Source organism: Cygnus olor, assembly GCF_009769625.2.
Source record: "Cygnus olor isolate bCygOlo1 chromosome W unlocalized genomic scaffold, bCygOlo1.pri.v2 SUPER_W5, whole genome shotgun sequence".
NCBI lineage: Eukaryota > Metazoa > Chordata > Aves > Anseriformes > Anatidae > Cygnus > Cygnus olor.
In genome coordinates this window covers 457,633-474,248 of record NW_024429076.1, presented here as the reverse complement: position 1 = coordinate 474,248, position 16,616 = coordinate 457,633, and the positions used below count along the sequence as shown (strand labels likewise).

The 16,616-nt window shown below is 40.2% G+C and overlaps 1 protein-coding gene across 3 annotated transcripts in view; it reads right to left on the bottom strand.

Moving 5' to 3' along the window:
* LOC121062984 (spindlin-Z) overlaps positions 1-16,616 on the bottom strand; it is a 70,755-nt gene that overhangs the window by 15,598 nt on the left and 38,541 nt on the right. For all 3 annotated transcript variants that reach the window (XM_040543295.1, XM_040543292.1, XM_040543293.1), the window contains one exon: positions 7,431-7,479. In XM_040543295.1, coding sequence (XP_040399229.1) covers positions 7,431-7,479 — 49 coding nt within the window. The remainder of the gene's footprint in view (positions 1-7,430; positions 7,480-16,616) is intronic.

The following is a 16,616-nucleotide window of genomic DNA, read 5'->3' as shown; positions in this document are numbered from 1 at the left end:
TTTTTTTATGAGCTCCCTTTGCCGGCTGCAGCACTATATTTTGCCCGTAATTCTGTGCGCGAAGATCCGAACGAAGATGACGGAGTCGTAAGTATTTAAGGCGTATACTGTTCGGTTGGGTGGGATTCGGTTGCCTGTGTGTGTGTGAGAGTGTGACTGAGACAGAACATAGTTCCGAAGTGATTGTGGAGGTCTTCTAACTGCGGTTCCAATCTCCCGCGAGGGACTTGGCCAGTAAGGACCGAAGCGATTCCTATAGGATTCGTGGGTGGGTGATAGGTCCTAAACCCCCTGCAAGACACTCTCACTAAGGCAACCAAGGGCTGTAGGAATTGCCACAGTAAAATTCCTAGATGGGTCAGACAAAATCGAAGACCCGGGACCAGAGCAAAGGGAGCAAATTACCAGACATACCGCCAGAAAGTCCATTAGGGATAATGATTAGAAATTGGAACGATAGGGGCCCCAGAAAAGGAAAAAAGTAAATTAAAAATGGTCCAGTATTGTATGATAGAATGGCCGAAGGAGCCTTTAAGACCACATGTCTTTTGGCCCGTTTTCGGATCCTTTGAAGACTGGGTTTGCCAGGCCTTAAATATGCATGTTAATTCAAAGGAACCAACACTATCCATGTCCTACTTAAAAACTGTTATAAAATTTCAGCTCCCCAGCATGTTTTATTATGTTCTCCAATTACCACCCAATATAATATGGTACCACAATTCTCCTATCATTTATTTGTGCTAAACCTGTAGGTAACATTTTCCATTTACATCTTCAATTAATTGCTTATCGATCTTAGAATATTCTACTTCATTTTCTAAGGCTTTTGTTAATGCCTGGTTTTCTGTTCCTGGTACTAGTGCCAAAATTTGACTCTCAGATGCCTGTTCTGCCGCCCCTTTGGCTTCTGCGTCAGCCAATCTATTTCCTTCTTCCAATATCAGTATCCCCTGTTTGATGTCCTTTACAGTGCATAATGGCAACTTTAATAGGCAGGTATACCGCTTGGAGTAACTTCAGTATCTCTTCTGCATGTTTAATTGAGGATGATAAGAGTCCTCTCTCCTTCCGAATTGCCCCGTGTGCACGTAAGCACCACACCAAAGGCATATTTCAAATCTGTCCATATGTTAATTCTTTTCTCTTTTGCCAGCTCAAGAGCTCTTATCGAGGCGATGATTTCAGCCTTTTGGGCTGATGTTTCTTACTGCATACCCTGTGCATACCCTGTGAGGTGAATTCCCTGGCAGACGAAGCTGCTGCCATCTATATAACAGTCCTCTGCATCTTCTAGGGGTGTTTCCTTTAAGTCTGGTCAGCTGGAGCATACCGTGTCCATGGTCTTGATGCAATCATGAAGGGGTGATCTGGAAACTCTGTTACTAAGGAAAGAGGCTGGGTTCACAGTATTAGTGCCGAAAAAATTTAGTAAACTAATAGTCCATTCCACACACTCCTTTTCTTCTTCGGTAGCTATCAACAGATCATCTATATATTGCAGCAGTGTCCCCTTTTCCTGAAGGGGTTTTCCAAGCTTCAAGATCACAGGCTAACACAGTCCAAGTAAGCTGAGTTTTTCTTCATGTATTGGGATTTTCCCATTCAAAGGCAAAGAGTTTCTGGCTTTCAGTCATCGCGGGCAGGCAGGAAAAGGCATCCTTTAAATCTAGTACCGTGAACCAAACTTGACTGTTTTCTAATTTTGTCAAAAGGTTATAGGGGTTGGCTACTACAGGGTATAAATCCTTTGTGACCCTATTGATGGCCCTTAAGTCCTGGACTATACGATAGGTTCCATCTGCCTTTCTAACTGGGCCTATATGGAGTGTTATATTCTGACTCACATTCTACTAATAGTCCATATTTAAGAAAGTTATTAATTATTCCTTCCATTCCCCTTCTGTCTTCCACCTTTAGTGGGTATTGCTTTTGGCATACCTTGGGAGCATTTTCCTTTAAATCATAAATTATTTTTTTTCAGGTACTACATTCTTTGCTCCCCCGGGTATTCCTGTAGTCCAAACTCCCAGATACACTTGGTTCATAATTACATCCATTCAGGGAGTCCTGTCTGGAGCTTTCTCTGGACTCGCCAGGGGTAGACTTAAGAGTTTAATATGTTACTTTTATTTCCATTTTCCCTTGTTCAAAAGAAATTTTTGCATCCAATTTTTCCAGCAAGTCCCTTCCCAATAAGGGCCATGGCGAACTGGGTAAGTATAAAAATTGATGTATTCCAATCATTTTTCCCAATTTAAATTGCAAGCATTGCAAAAATGTCTTTTCCTGTTGGCCAGTTGCTCCTATTACATTTATAGACTCAGCGCTTTTCCAGAATCAATTTTTGAATTAACACAGAGAAAGAAACTCCCATAAGCAACAAAAAAATCCAAGCCTCTCTCTTCGTTCCCTAGCTTTATTTCAGCTAGTGGACCTGCTAGGGTAGATGCCCCAGGTCTCCGTCATTCCTGTTCTGACTGTTGCAAGTTTATCCTGCAACCTAAGACAATCCTCTTTTTTTTTTTTCTTTTTTTTTCCCCCAATGTCCTTCCTTCTTGCAGTATGCACACTGGTTCTGTCCTCTAAACCCTCCTAAAGTCCTTTCTTTACCTTTATCAATTCCCCCTTTGCCCCCCTCCTTCTCTCTTTCTGTTCTAGTGCAGCCACTGTTTGTCGTGGCTATCACCTTAGATAACTTCTGTTCTTTGCATCTTCCCTATTCCTAAATGCTTTCCACGCTGCATTCAATAACCTTTCTGGGTCTCCCAAGTCTTGTCCCTCCAATTTCTGTAATTTCTTGCTATTTCTGTAATTCTTGCTATCAGGGGCCGATTGCCCTAGAAAGAGGCTAGCCAATTGCCTCTATTTGTCTTCTGAAGCCAGGTCCAAATTGTTTTTTTTTTTTTTCCATTGCATTTCAAAGTTGGTCCAAAAATTCCGTAGGGGTTTCTTTTGGACCTTGTTGGATACTATATATGTTTGAATGATTTATAGCTTTCGGAACCGGTTCTCAATTCCCAGTTTAATCAGATTTTGGCATTTACATAACCGTTCATAATTTCCGGGGTGATTAGGGTCTCAGTGTGGGTCGGTCAGAGGAATGCAATCATCTACAGTTCCCTGAGCGGTCCCATTGGCAATCTGAGCTCGCACATGAACTCAGGCTGTTTTAAGAATTAGCTGGTTTTCTGTTTCCATCATCTCAATCATCTCCCCCATCATTAGATCAATGTCTCCCCAGTCTGGATCCTGATTTTTTTTTCTCTCTATTAAGTCCACCATTGGTTACATTACTTAATTAAGGTCTTACAATTAACATTTCCTCCAGGTGGCCCACCAATGTCCTTCCAATGGGCCAAGATACAACCCAGAGGGGTCTTTTTATCAATAGTACTCAAAATTCTTCCCATTATGATGTCTTTTCTCAGTCTCTTATACTTCATCCGTCTCCAGCCATATTCCTCATGGAATAGCGGAACCGCGGATCAGGACTCTGCACTCACTTCGCAGCGATGCTGCGTCTCACTCACACAGCACAATCACGCAATCACACAAAGAGGCCCCTTACACCTTTCACTCAAGCAACACAAAACAGCAATCACTACTACAAATAGTATCACTTATTACAACAAATTTCCCAGTATAAATCGTGATCCATTAAGCGTTTTCCATTATTCAGTGTCAAGAACACATCCAGAGTCAAAGTGCCAGAACAAATCCAAATCGAAAACAAAGTACTGACTAAATCACATGGACTCCCAGTGACTAGTAGTACGGGACCAAACGTAGAATGTCTACAAAACAAAGTACTGACTAAATCACATGGACTCCCAGTGACTAGTAGTACGGGACCAAATGTAGAACGTCTACAAAACAAAGTACTGACTAGATCACATGGCATCCCACTGACTAGTAGTACAGCACCCAACATAGAACGTCTTCTATGCTTTACAGGTACCTTCCAAACCAACAGTATACCAACCAAACAAAATTCCAAAAAGAATACCTTTACAAAAGATGGTCCTTGTCTGTCCCTGCGGTGAGCCAGCTGAGGTGAGGAGTCCCTCTGAGAATCTCCCGGGGCACGCCTAGAGAGTCCTACATCTCAGCAGCTCCCGCAGCCGAACAGAGAGGGTCCCATCTGGGTTGCCAAACTGACACAGTGAAAACTCAATAACCAAAGTTATTAAGCAGGTATTCTTTATTACAGCGCCAGGTGTGGGGGGGATTGCTCTGCCTAACACACACACACTAAGGGTTACTGGCAGTGTGCTTATATTAGTGGGACAAATACATATTCATTTCATTCTCGGGAAGAATCATTAACATAGGTTCCTGCCCCTATTTGCATGCGTACTGGAGTCCTAGGGTGGTCATCATCTGGTGTACTCTGGTGGTCTTTTGATGAAGGCCAGGAGTCTTCTAAATTCCTGACCCTTACTTTCTTTGACAGACTTCAGCAGTCAAGCCAGTACTTTCTGGTTCCATTATCTATGCACACAGTCTTTTACTCCCTTATCTTTGGGGTCATTAACATACAATTGTGCTAGCTAAGATCTAGGAATCAACATCCTTTATCTTGTTCCCTGTCTCAATACTATAGACTATCAATAATATCACTGATAGGGGGATTGTGTGATCAGATAATTTTTATAAATTGTTTTTCCTCAATATGAGGCACATTACTTGAGGGAGCAGTTTTAAAGTACTTTCTGTACTCCTTCAAAAACCATTATTCACTTCTGAAATTCCTTTTCTTAGAACACTGGAGTGGCCTCAAGTGAGAAGAGGTCAGGGGCTGCCCTGTGACAGATGCAACTGGTTCCAGCTGGCTTGGCAACATCTCCACCACAAGCCAAAGTTGAGCCAATCAGCAAAGTTGGTGGCGCCTTTGTGAAAACATAAAAGAAAGGGCAAAAAAGGCTGGACAGGCAGAGAAGGGGGAGGGGTGTAGGGAGAGAGCAAGAGAGAGCGTGAGGGAGAGAGAGGGAGCACGTGAGGGTGGTGGGGAGCGGGGAGAGAGAGGGAGAGAGCAAAGGGAACACCAAGTTCAGAAAGAAGGAGGTGTTCTATGGCACCAGAGCAGATATCCACACTGTAGTCCATGGAGGACTCGTGCCGGAGCAGTCGGATATTTCCTGACAGGAACTGTGGCCTGTAGAGAACCCATGCCAGTGCAGGGGAAAAGTATGGGGGGAAGGAATAGCAGAGAGAGCAATCCTTATGTACTGGCTATAAACGCCCCTCCCCAGTTCCCTGTGCTGCTTTGGGGAGGAAGAGAGGGTAGAGGAGTCTGGAATGAAGTTGATCATGGGAAAGGAAAGGTGTTATTTTAATGTTTGTTTCTTACAATTCGAATTTATTTTAATTGGCAATAAAATAATTTTCCCTAACTCAGTTTTCCCTAACTCAAGCCTCTTTTGCCTGCAATAGTAATTGGTAAGCAATCTCCTTTTTATCTTGACCCATGAGCTTTCTCATCCTATTTTCCACCCCTGCCCTGCTGAGGAGGGGGAGTGAGCAGATGGGTGGGAGTTTGGCCCTTAGCCAAGTATAACCTGCCACAGTAAGTGTGAAATTCACAAGGGATAAATTCAGTGGTAGTTGAAAGGATAAAAGCTAAGAGACTACTGACTGATCTGACAATAGGGTCAGCTTCATATTCATCACTACCTATTGACACTGACAGAGCGCACATAAGAACTGCTCTTTTGCAGCTGACCTATAACCATGGGAACCCCTTCCAAAAGAGTCAGTAAAAGGGTCAATGGTTAACTAACATATTAGTTAAGAAGAGTTCAGAAAACTAATCCACACAGCTCATTTTATCACTTCCTGAGTTCCCCTGTTCCATCCACTTGGCTCCTCCCTTCCCCGTGAACTTTCTGAACCTAGTTTAGAAGTTTTTGAAGGCCCTATGGCCTTCAAATGCCAGTAGACTTGTTCCTCTTTTTCCTTTAAATGAGGAATGTAAGAGTCATCATAACTAAATCAACTATAAAGTATGCATTACTAATTCATGGTTGGCTATAACAGCTCAGAGTAGCATCAGCATACATTTTTACATAGGCATTCATATCCCACTTGTTTAGTATAAACATGTCTACAGCACTACTTACTGTTACCTGTTCATTTCAAAAATGTAAGTAATGAATATCAAATATAAACAACTCTATACTAGTCTCTCATTCTCAGAGAAGTCAGTGAGCAGCACACAAAAAGTCATCTTGGTTTGGTACAAAATAAAACCTTTACCAAACAATTCTAAAACAGTTAGACTAGGCTAAATTAACATAAAACTCAGTTGGGTGCTTAAGTTAAATGCCTCAAAATCATGTGACATAGGATCACAAATTAATATGCCCCATAAAAGCCTTTATGCTAACAAATATACAACCTATTTAGCTATTTGAATAAGTGTATATCAACAGAACAATAAAGACAAATCTAGCCACCCTCAAGTACAAAAGGCAACCCACCTCTGATAGTCTTCCCATCATACACTCCTTTCTCTGAGCGGTTGAAAAAGAACAAGAGAAATTAAGTTTTAACCAACTCTACCTGTCTCTAAACAAATAAATGTTTATCTTTGCCTTGTAAAGAGATAGACAAGAGTGAATAGTGAAGAGTTGGTGAAAGGGATTAGAGCAGAGCATCATGTGTTGCGTCTGGAAAACACTTAATACTAATTCAAATATGTTAATCATAGAAGATATTCCTGCCAGACAAATTGCTTTGTATTGATGCATGTCGTATAGCACCACTATAGTAATTCATAATTAAAATATAAGTAGCAGTATCTTAATATTTCACCCTTTCCCAGCTTATGTTTAGAGTTCTCCAACTAGACATTCAGCCAGTTGCAACATCTAGATGTTAGACACTAATGTCAAACATGTCCAAGCTATTACCTCTGTCTTCTCATACTCATCATTTAGCTGCTACTATTTCAAAATGTAGTAGAGAGAATAATACGTGCCATGAATGTATAGGATAAGCAAGTATCCTTCACACACAAATAGCAGCCTTCTATAAGAAGTGCTTCAGTTTGTTCTTTATTTAAAAAAAAAAAAAAGTGAAAAATCCTTTTCAAAAACTAAAGTTGTAACAAATCCTAGAGTACATGTACTCAATTTCTGGCTTGCAACCTCTTGCCTCTGAATTCCAGAGTAAATTACAAAATTGCATTCACAGGATAATTTCTCTCAGAGTAACATTCAAAACGATATTTAGAACTCCACCAATGGTGCATTCTTTCCCACCTCCCTCCCAAAAGAATTAAAGTCTGACTCTACACACATACACTGGCTGAATATTACTCCACATGATTTTCAAGAGCAAAGTGACTGGAACAATACAGATATATTTCTAGAATGGAAATTCCAGTTATTGAGAACTATTCTTTAGTAAAAATATTAGCAACTTACTTGTGGGAAGTTCTTTTCTTCATCATGCTGGCAGAGACTCCCGCATGACCTAAAATATAAATAATGGAATTATTGAAAAATAAAATGTGTTTATACACAATGCCAAAAAGGTATCTTACAGAAAAGTTCTCTTTTTGAAGTCAAAATGTAAAAAACTTAAACACTTCATGTTGTGATTGATCAATGAACTCCTAGAATGGAAGAAGGCTCTGAGGGGATAACTTCATGAGTACATATTCGTTGCCTAAGTAAAGAAGTAGAGAGTGACTGACCACGAGTGTTTTAAAAAACTGAAAACACAAAAGGGATGGGAGATAGTCTTTGTTCTAGATAAATGGCTACAATAATTGAGGGAATCAATTGGCTGTGTAACTGTCCCCGGCTTAATTAAAATAAATAAATACGTGCAAATACATATCTTCCAGAGTTAGCCAGACCAGAATGGGTAGGGTTATATGTGGCTCAGCCAAACTGAGTATAAAAAACTCAGTATAGAACATACAGTATAAAAACTGTACAAAAAACAGAAAGAACTTTGAAGAGAGCAACAGGCTTAAGACAGTTTCAACCCATGTATTCCTTCCTAGCAACTGGGGACAGCCAGAGTCATGATGAAGACCAGCAACAAGAATCACATTTGTATTATGATTCAACTGTATATTGCAACTACTATACTCTGCTAAGCATAATTTTTATTTGTACTGTGATTGAAGTAAACTGCTATTTCATTCTGCTAAATCAAAGTCCCCGTGTAGTGTCAAATAACTTCAAAAAAGTAAAGTTGGTGTGCTGGTTTGGTTGGGATAGAGTTAATTTTCTTCCTAGTAGCTCATTTGGTACTGTGTTTTGAATTTGTAATGAAAATAGTGTTAACACACTGATGCTAAGCAGTGCTTACACTGAGTCAAGGTCTTTTCTGTTACTCACATTGCCCTGCCAGCAAGTAGGCTAGGGATGGATGCACAAGAAGCTGGGAGGGACACAGCCAGGACAACTGACCCAAACTGGCCAAATGGATATTCCATACCATATGATGTCATGCTCAACAATAAAACTGGGGGGAGTTGGCCGGGGGGTGCTGCCATTGTCTGGGGTCTGGCTGGGCATTGGTCAGCTGGTGATGAACAATTGCATTTTGCATCACTTGTTTTTTGTTCCTTTGTGGTTTTTATTTGTTTGTTTTTTCCTTATTAAACTGTCTTTATCTTAACCCACAAGTTTTCTCAATTTTGACCTTCTGATTCTCTTCCCCTCATCCAACTGGGGAAGGGGTGGAAGGGAGCAAGCAGCTGTGTGGTGCTTAGCTGCCTACTGGGGTTAAACGACAACAGTTGGTATTAAACATTAAGCTCTCTACATATGGAATATCTAAAAGAACCCAGTGAAAGAGTGTTGGACTTTGACACATACATAACTTCAATGTCTGTCAATAATAATAATAATAAAAACACCTCATGTATATGTAGAAACATGTTCAGAATTTCATCTGTGGATGCTTAAATTCACACCTATGGAGAAATACTTAATTGAGTTTCTCTACAGATCCAAATAAACAAATTCTTTAACATTATGTACATGTTCCAAGCATAGCTTGAGCATATGTATTTTGAAAATTAACTTTCATATTACTAGTAATGTCACATGAGTCAAGCACTGAAAATGCCGTTAACCTTAAAAGTTTTCATAAATATTTTAATCTTTGGATTTTCAGATGGAGAAATAAAGAGGATGTAAATCATGTGACAGAAATGGCAGAATTAAAATAAGACTACACTTTATGTTTCCAACACTCAAGCTTGTCCATGGAAAGATGTATCTCCAGTTTTAATGGCAGGTGGAATTTTAAGTTTTCAGAAATTAGGCCCTCTATGCTAATAGCTACAGTAAAGATCCTATTTGCAATTTTTGACTATTAAAAGACCAAGTAAATAGAACTTCCCTTTATAAGGGCTGTTTATAAGAACTATTAGCTAGAAATTAAAATTAAAAAAAAAAGATATCACAAAAAGTCTGACTAGAAACCCAAAAGACCTAATAATGGAGAGTTATCCAATTCTATATAACATGAATGTCATTGAACGGATTTAAGTTCACATCCTTTACCTTCTTCTGACTATGGAATGACAAATGCTATTGTTCTAACTAGAACACTCCATTAAATTCCATGTTTTAGACAACATTCAAAATAAACTCTATACAACTAAGTTGTATGGGGGGAGTGCCACACAACAAGAAAAAACAACAAAAAGACACCCCATAAATAGTGATTGTATTTGTTTTACGCTTGTTTGTAATAAACAGCAAGACTCAAAATTTGATAGATCTGAAGAAAGAGAAAATGTTTATGTCTCAATCTCTTATGACTACAAAAATAAATATTTTTCATAATAAAAAGTGAGTACAAACTCTAACTCCCAGTCAAGAACAAAAGCACTTACTTGTCAGTTGGTCTGTGTTTTTTGAGCCTGAATTAATTTTGCCTGATGGAGCCTTAAAATAGACCATTAAATTCAACAACAAAACTAGGAGCCATGTTTCTAAATGCTTCTACGTTACTCTCACAGAGAAAGAAAAAGGGTAAGACAAGACAAAAGTAAAATAAACATCCTTTGAGGATGTGGACACTAAAGAGAGTATACATGTTTCAACTGGGGGGGGGGGAGGAGGAGAAGAGAATAGGAAGAAGGATAAGAGAAAGCTACTAGCAATATTTTTATTTTTGTCATATCAGATGGCAATCTCCATCCAGTCCATCAAAATTAGATGGGCTCTTCAAAACACACCTCAGCATCTTATTTCTCAGAATATTCACTGTCTTTATGAGAGGCAGCAAAAGCTGGACATTTTAAAATCTGCTACAGAAACACCATATAATCACATAAGAATTATTCTTGATCTGCTGGCTCTTTTAAAATTACTTTGAGGGACCTAAGAATTCCACAGACGTGTTTATTCACACCTAAAATTGCCCAATGTGAACTTAAAGAGTTTGTGAAAGAAGACCAGGAGTAGAGCGGTAAAATAAATTCCCAACTCTGCCAAAAGATTTCACCATAATTTTAAGCAAGTTGCATCTAGGAGTGGGATCTCTTTTCTTAATTCACAAGGACAATACCGATAACAACTAGGAAGGACTGTAAAGGACCATATCTTACATTTCTACAGCATGAAACAATTAATCAGTATACTCAAAAAGGCCAAATATAAATGTAAACACAAGAATAATCACAACTTAACTTACAATTATATTAGATTATGTTAATGAAAAAAAATATGGATTCGCCTATTATTGGAAAGTGCCATGCAATAATTAGAAGCACAGATACAATGCCATGCATGGAGTGGCTACTCAAATTATATCCCAGAAAGCTGCTCTATATTTTAACAAAATTATTGAGGCTGCAGGCATGCACTCTACTGTTATAAATAAATAAGAAACTAGTTTGGTTTTCCTTCATTTTTCCATCTTCAGTGTTATCCTTTATTTCTCAAGATGGAATTATTGCCTGTTTCCCAGTAGAGGCAGACTTCAAAAATCTGGATATTTTAATTAAATGTATTTTTCTCCTCTTACACCTACTTGACAGCAAATAAAAGCCTTTCCCTTTGTAAGCAGGAAGACAGAACAGAGGAAAACTAGCCTTTTCAAAGCAGCCACTGCATCTAAGTCTTTACTATTGAATGAAAACAAACTCAATTGCAAAAAGCTTTGGTAAAGCATTTAATTCAGTAACAGTAATCATGTTAGGCCATATGAACAGCTAACACAATCACTGGATCATCTATACCTATTTTTGCAGCCTGAGCATGATTGCCAAAGTCACCTAGAGTCCCATGATTTTACAATTTTACATGATCTACAGATGAAATATAAATGAAGTAGGTAAGTGATTTGCATGCTTTTACCATATCTTTATTTAGGAGGGAAAATGAATAGGAGAAAATATACCAACTTTATATATATTCTTCTCCTAAATTATGACAATTTTATAGACAAGATTTTTATCAAATTATTTTCTAGTGAAAGTATATAATTCTCATGAAAATAATTATCTGCTCATGTAGTTTCTGGGACATGGCCACAATCTTTAAAAAAGGAAATTAATGAGAAGCATCAAAATATATGAAACAATATTTGCATCAACGATTCTTTAAAAACACAGAAATCTTGTTTAAAAGTTATTTACCATTAACATACAAGATTTTCTGTTATTGTTGTTTTAACAATATGCAAGTTAGAAAATGTCATACTCCCCCCATTGTTAATGTCTTTAATAATTTTCAAATCCATTATACTGTCAATCCAGTAATCACTTGAAGTATTTGCTTTCAACTGAAAATCTCAGCACCAGTAGGATAAATCCTTAACAGTCCCAATTAGAACCAAGAAACAAAACCCCAAACGCAAACACTTTAAAAGTCTATAAAAGTTCACAAACATCACTGACACACAATTAATTCTAATGTATAGAATAGGTGAGATTTAGTGACAAATTTCTGGACTTGAAGTAGTTCTTCCCTAACAAATTTATTAACATACAATTGAGGAACAACATCCCTTCACCGGTATGTAACTAAAATCTCCTTCTAAAAGAAGGGAGTTATCACTTAAACTACTTTCCAATTTGGATTTCTAATTCCAGCTCCCTGTCACTTGACCTAGTTTTGCTTTTGATAGGTTTTCTCAACCAGATTTTTTTTTAATAGTTCCTTTTGAGAAAGGTCCTTTCAACATTTCTGTTGCCCTCCTTTGGACACATTTTAATATTTTTTATCCTTCTTATATTGTGACGCCCAAAACTGCACACAGTACTCTAGGTGAGGCCACACCAATGCAAAACAGAGTGAGACAATCATTTCTTTTTGACATGTTAGCTATACTGTGCTTAAAACACCACCCCATCAAACCCCTCCACAACATTATAGAGTGGGCTGTTCAGTCTCCTAATGATGGCTACCTGGTACACTCCCTCCTAATATACATCCATAATTAAGAAACATACAGCAGATAATTCCATCATTGCATAATTTTTTTTTCAAAAATCAATAAAGGCCAACTACCCACAGCCTATGAAATATTATCAGAAGAAGGAGCAACCACAGCAAGAAGGTCAGAAATTGTCTTCTTCAAGAACATATATCCAGAGGTTGGAAGCTGGTGGCACCCAAGCCTAGGCAAAGACTATGTCAAGAGTTGAGAGTGACCAAATGTGTATAACTTGGAGGCGTGTATCAAAAAGACAGTGATATATTAATCAGCCAGGAGCATAAATTAAGGACTCCTCGGTTACAATTAAACAAACCTCATAAAGAAAAAAGTAAAGGTCTAAATATTAACTGTTGTGTATAGATATTAAAAAGCAAAAAAGGCATCTAAAGAAATCTGAGTGTCAATTATGATTTTTCATGGAACAAAATGAAGGTGCAAATTATAGGATAAACTATAATGACATAGCAATGGAAAGTGTGACCATCTAAAATAAGTCTGGTTTGTTGTTTTTTAAGCCAAGAGGACAAATAATGAAATTTTGTATTCAACATGTAAAGTAAAATTACCTAGTTTCAGTCAAAAAATTCACTCTCTACATAAAATCCACATTATGACACCTCAAATCTGCTGTAATGTTCTTGTTCATTATATGTTACAGATTATTAGACAAAATTATTCTAAAAGTTACCTTTACAAACCTAATGTCTAAATTCTTTGAACTCTCACAGTACCCAGCTAATGCTTAGAAGTCAACCATACTGATATTAAGTACCGTGTCAAAGCCTGCTTTCCTTTCTTTTCTCTTACAAAAGAAATTCTCCTCCAACAAATATTCTGGCGGTATCAAGAAGGAGGACTGTGATGGTTTTACTCTGCTGGGCACCTGAACACCACAACCGCTCTCTCACTCCCCCTCCTCAAAGGAAAAGGGGCAGAAAATATGATGAAAAGGGCTCAAGGGTTGAGATAAGGACAGGGAGACCACGCAACAATTATTATCATGGGCAAAACAGACTTAACATAGGAAGATTAATATAATTTACTGCCTATCACTAGCAGACTAGAACAGCGAGAAACTAAAATCAAACTATCTTCTACCTCCTCCCCCCGAGCAGTGCAGGGGAATGGGGAATGGGGGTTGCAGTCAGTCCATAAGGCTTCATCTCTGCCACTCCTTCTCTGTCACTCTCTTCCCCTGCTCCAATATGGGGTCCCTCCCATGGGATGCAGTCCTTCCGGAACTGATCCTACGTGGGCTTCCCACAGACAGTAGCTCTTCAAGAACTGCTCCAATATGGGTCCCCCACAGGTGGCAGTGGGTATTTTAAAAAGTAGTTGAGCTTTCCTAATTTCATATGAAACTGATTTGGTTTCATGAGATTTTTCAGAAAGCACCAATAAACGATGGTCAGGGTTAGATAATGTGCTGCACCATTTGTCTACAAAGTTTTCCACTGTGCAGGTCAGTAGTGAATTTTGCTGTGGTACAAAATAGGAAGGGCATTCCCCCTCTGCCAAAGAACGTGAAGTAATTCCAGAAGAGAGAAAAACAACTACAAAGTAAATTATATTACTCTCAAAAGTTCAACTAAAAAGCAAATAATTAAACAGTGGAATGAATGAACAGCATTCATTTTTAACATTTTAATCCCCAAAAAGCTGGACTACAGAATTCTTAAATGAGAATTTCTAATTTCTAGACCCTTTCCTGCACACTAGTCCAAAAAGAATGCACAGAAAAAGCACAGTTTTGCTTAGTTTATAAAAGACTAAATACTAGCATACAGAACTATTCTTGACTGGTAAGTTGATGCTTTTGCTGTGCCATGCTGATAATCCTCACTACAGAGCACAAAAAACTTATAGAGATTCATTAGTCTATTGAGCTACAAAACTTCAAATTATTCCAATGTGGTAGTTATACTCAGGTGGGCAGCTGAGCTCCATCACAACCTCTCTCTCACTCCCCCTCCTCAAAGGGAAAGGGGGAGAAAATATGATGAGAAGGGCTCAAGGGTTGAGATAAGGACAGGGAGATCACTCAGCATTTATTGTCACAGGCAAAACAGACTCACCACAGGAAGATTAGAGAAATTTATTATCTATTACTAACAAGCTAGAGAAGTGAGAAACAACGAAAACAAACTAAAAACACCTTCCCCCCATCCACCCTCTTCTACGTCCTCCTCCCGAGTGGCGCAGGGGAATGGCGGAATGGAGGTTGCAGTCAGTCTATAGCACTTTGGGGACCCCACAACATGGGGCCCTTCCCACAGGATGCAATCTTTCCTGAACTGATCCTGCGTGGGCTTCCTATAGGCAGCAGCTCTTCAAGTAATGCTCCAAATATGGGTCTGTACTACAGGGTCCATCCCTCAGGAGCAAACTGCTCCAACATGGGTCCCCCACGGGCAGCAGCTCCTGCCAGATCACCTGCTCCCCTATGGGCTCCTCTCCATGGGCTACAGGTCAAGCCTGGAGTCTGCTCCAGTGGGGGTCCTCCAGCGTGGAAAACCACGCCTCCAGCTGCAGCGTGGAAACCTGCTCCACCGTGGTACACCATGGGCTGCAGGGGGACAACCTGCTCCACAGGCCAAGGGAACTTCAGCTCCGGCGCCTGGAACACCTCCTCCCCCCTCCTTCTTCGCTGACCTTGGTGTCTGCAGGGCTGTTTCTCACTCCTCATTCTCCCAGCTGCTGTTGTTGCAGCAGGTTTTTTCCCTTTCTTAAAAATGCTCTCACAGAAGTACAAACAGCATCGCTTATTGGCTTGGCTCTGGGCAGCAGTGGGTCCCTTTGAAGCCGGCTGAAACTGGCCCTTATCTAACATGGGGCAGCTTCTGGATTCTCCTCACAGAAACCACCCTGCAGCCCCCCACTACCAAGACCTTGCCACGTAAACCCACTACATTTAACAAGTCATAAAGGACTGAATGAAGAGCAGTTTCGAGACCTCCTGATGAAACTAAACAACTACAAGTCTATAGGACCTGATGACATGCATCCCAGGGTCCTGAAGGAAATGGCTGATGGAGTTGGCAAGCCTCTCTCCATCGTATTTGAAAAGTCCTGGCAGTCAAGAGAAGTCCCTGGTGACTGGAAAAAGGGAAACATCACTCTTATTTTTAAAAAGGCTAGAAAGGAGGACCTAGGGAACTACAGACCTGTGAGCCTCACCTCTGTGCCTGGCAATATCATGGAACAGATCCTCCTGGAAGCAATGTCAAAGCACATGCAGGACAAAGAGGTGATCCGAGACAGCCAGCATGGCTTCACCAAGGGCAAAGCGTGTCTGACCAATCCGGTGGCTTTCTACGATGGAGTGACTGCATCAGTTGACAAGGGAAGACCGACTGATGTCATCTCCCTGGACTTCTGCAAGGCCTTTGACACGGTCCCACATAACATCCTGGTCTCCAAATTGGAGAGAGATGGATTTGATGGGTGGACCATTCAGTGGATAAGGAGGTGGTCTGAAGGTTGCACCCAGAGAGTGGTGGTCAATGGCAATGTCTCAAGTTTGCAGATGACACCAAGCTGAGTGGTCTGGTTGATACACCAGAAGGAAGGGATGCCATCCAAAGGGACCTAGAAAAGCTTGAGAAGTGGGCCCATGTAAACCTAATGAGGTTCAACAAGTCCAAGTACAGGGTGCTGCACCTGGGTTGGGGCAATCCCAGACATGAGAACAGACTGGGAGAAGAATTCATTGAGAGCAGCCCTGCAGAGAAGGACTTGGGGGTTCTGGTGGATGAAAAGCTTGACATGTGCCAGCAGTGTGTGCTTTCAGCCCAGAAGGCTAACTGCATCCTGGGCTGAATCAAAAGAGGAGTGGCCAGCAGGTCAAGGGAGGTGATTGTCCCCCTCTACTCTGCCCTTGTGAAGACCCACTTGGAGTACTGCATCCAGGTCTGGAGCCCCCAGCACAAGAAGGATGTTGATCTGTTAGAGCGGGTCCAGAGGAGGGCCACAAAGATGATCAGAGGGCTGGAGCACCTCTCCTACGAAGAAAGGCTGAGAGAGCTGGGGCTGTTCAGCCTACAGAAAAGGCGGCCCCAGGGTGACCTCATTGCAACATTTCAGTACTTAAAGGTGGCTTATAAAAAAAGATGGAGAGAGACTTTACTCAGGCAGACAATGACAGGACAAGGGGGAATGGTTTTAAACTAAAAGAGGGTAGACTTAGATTAGAGGTT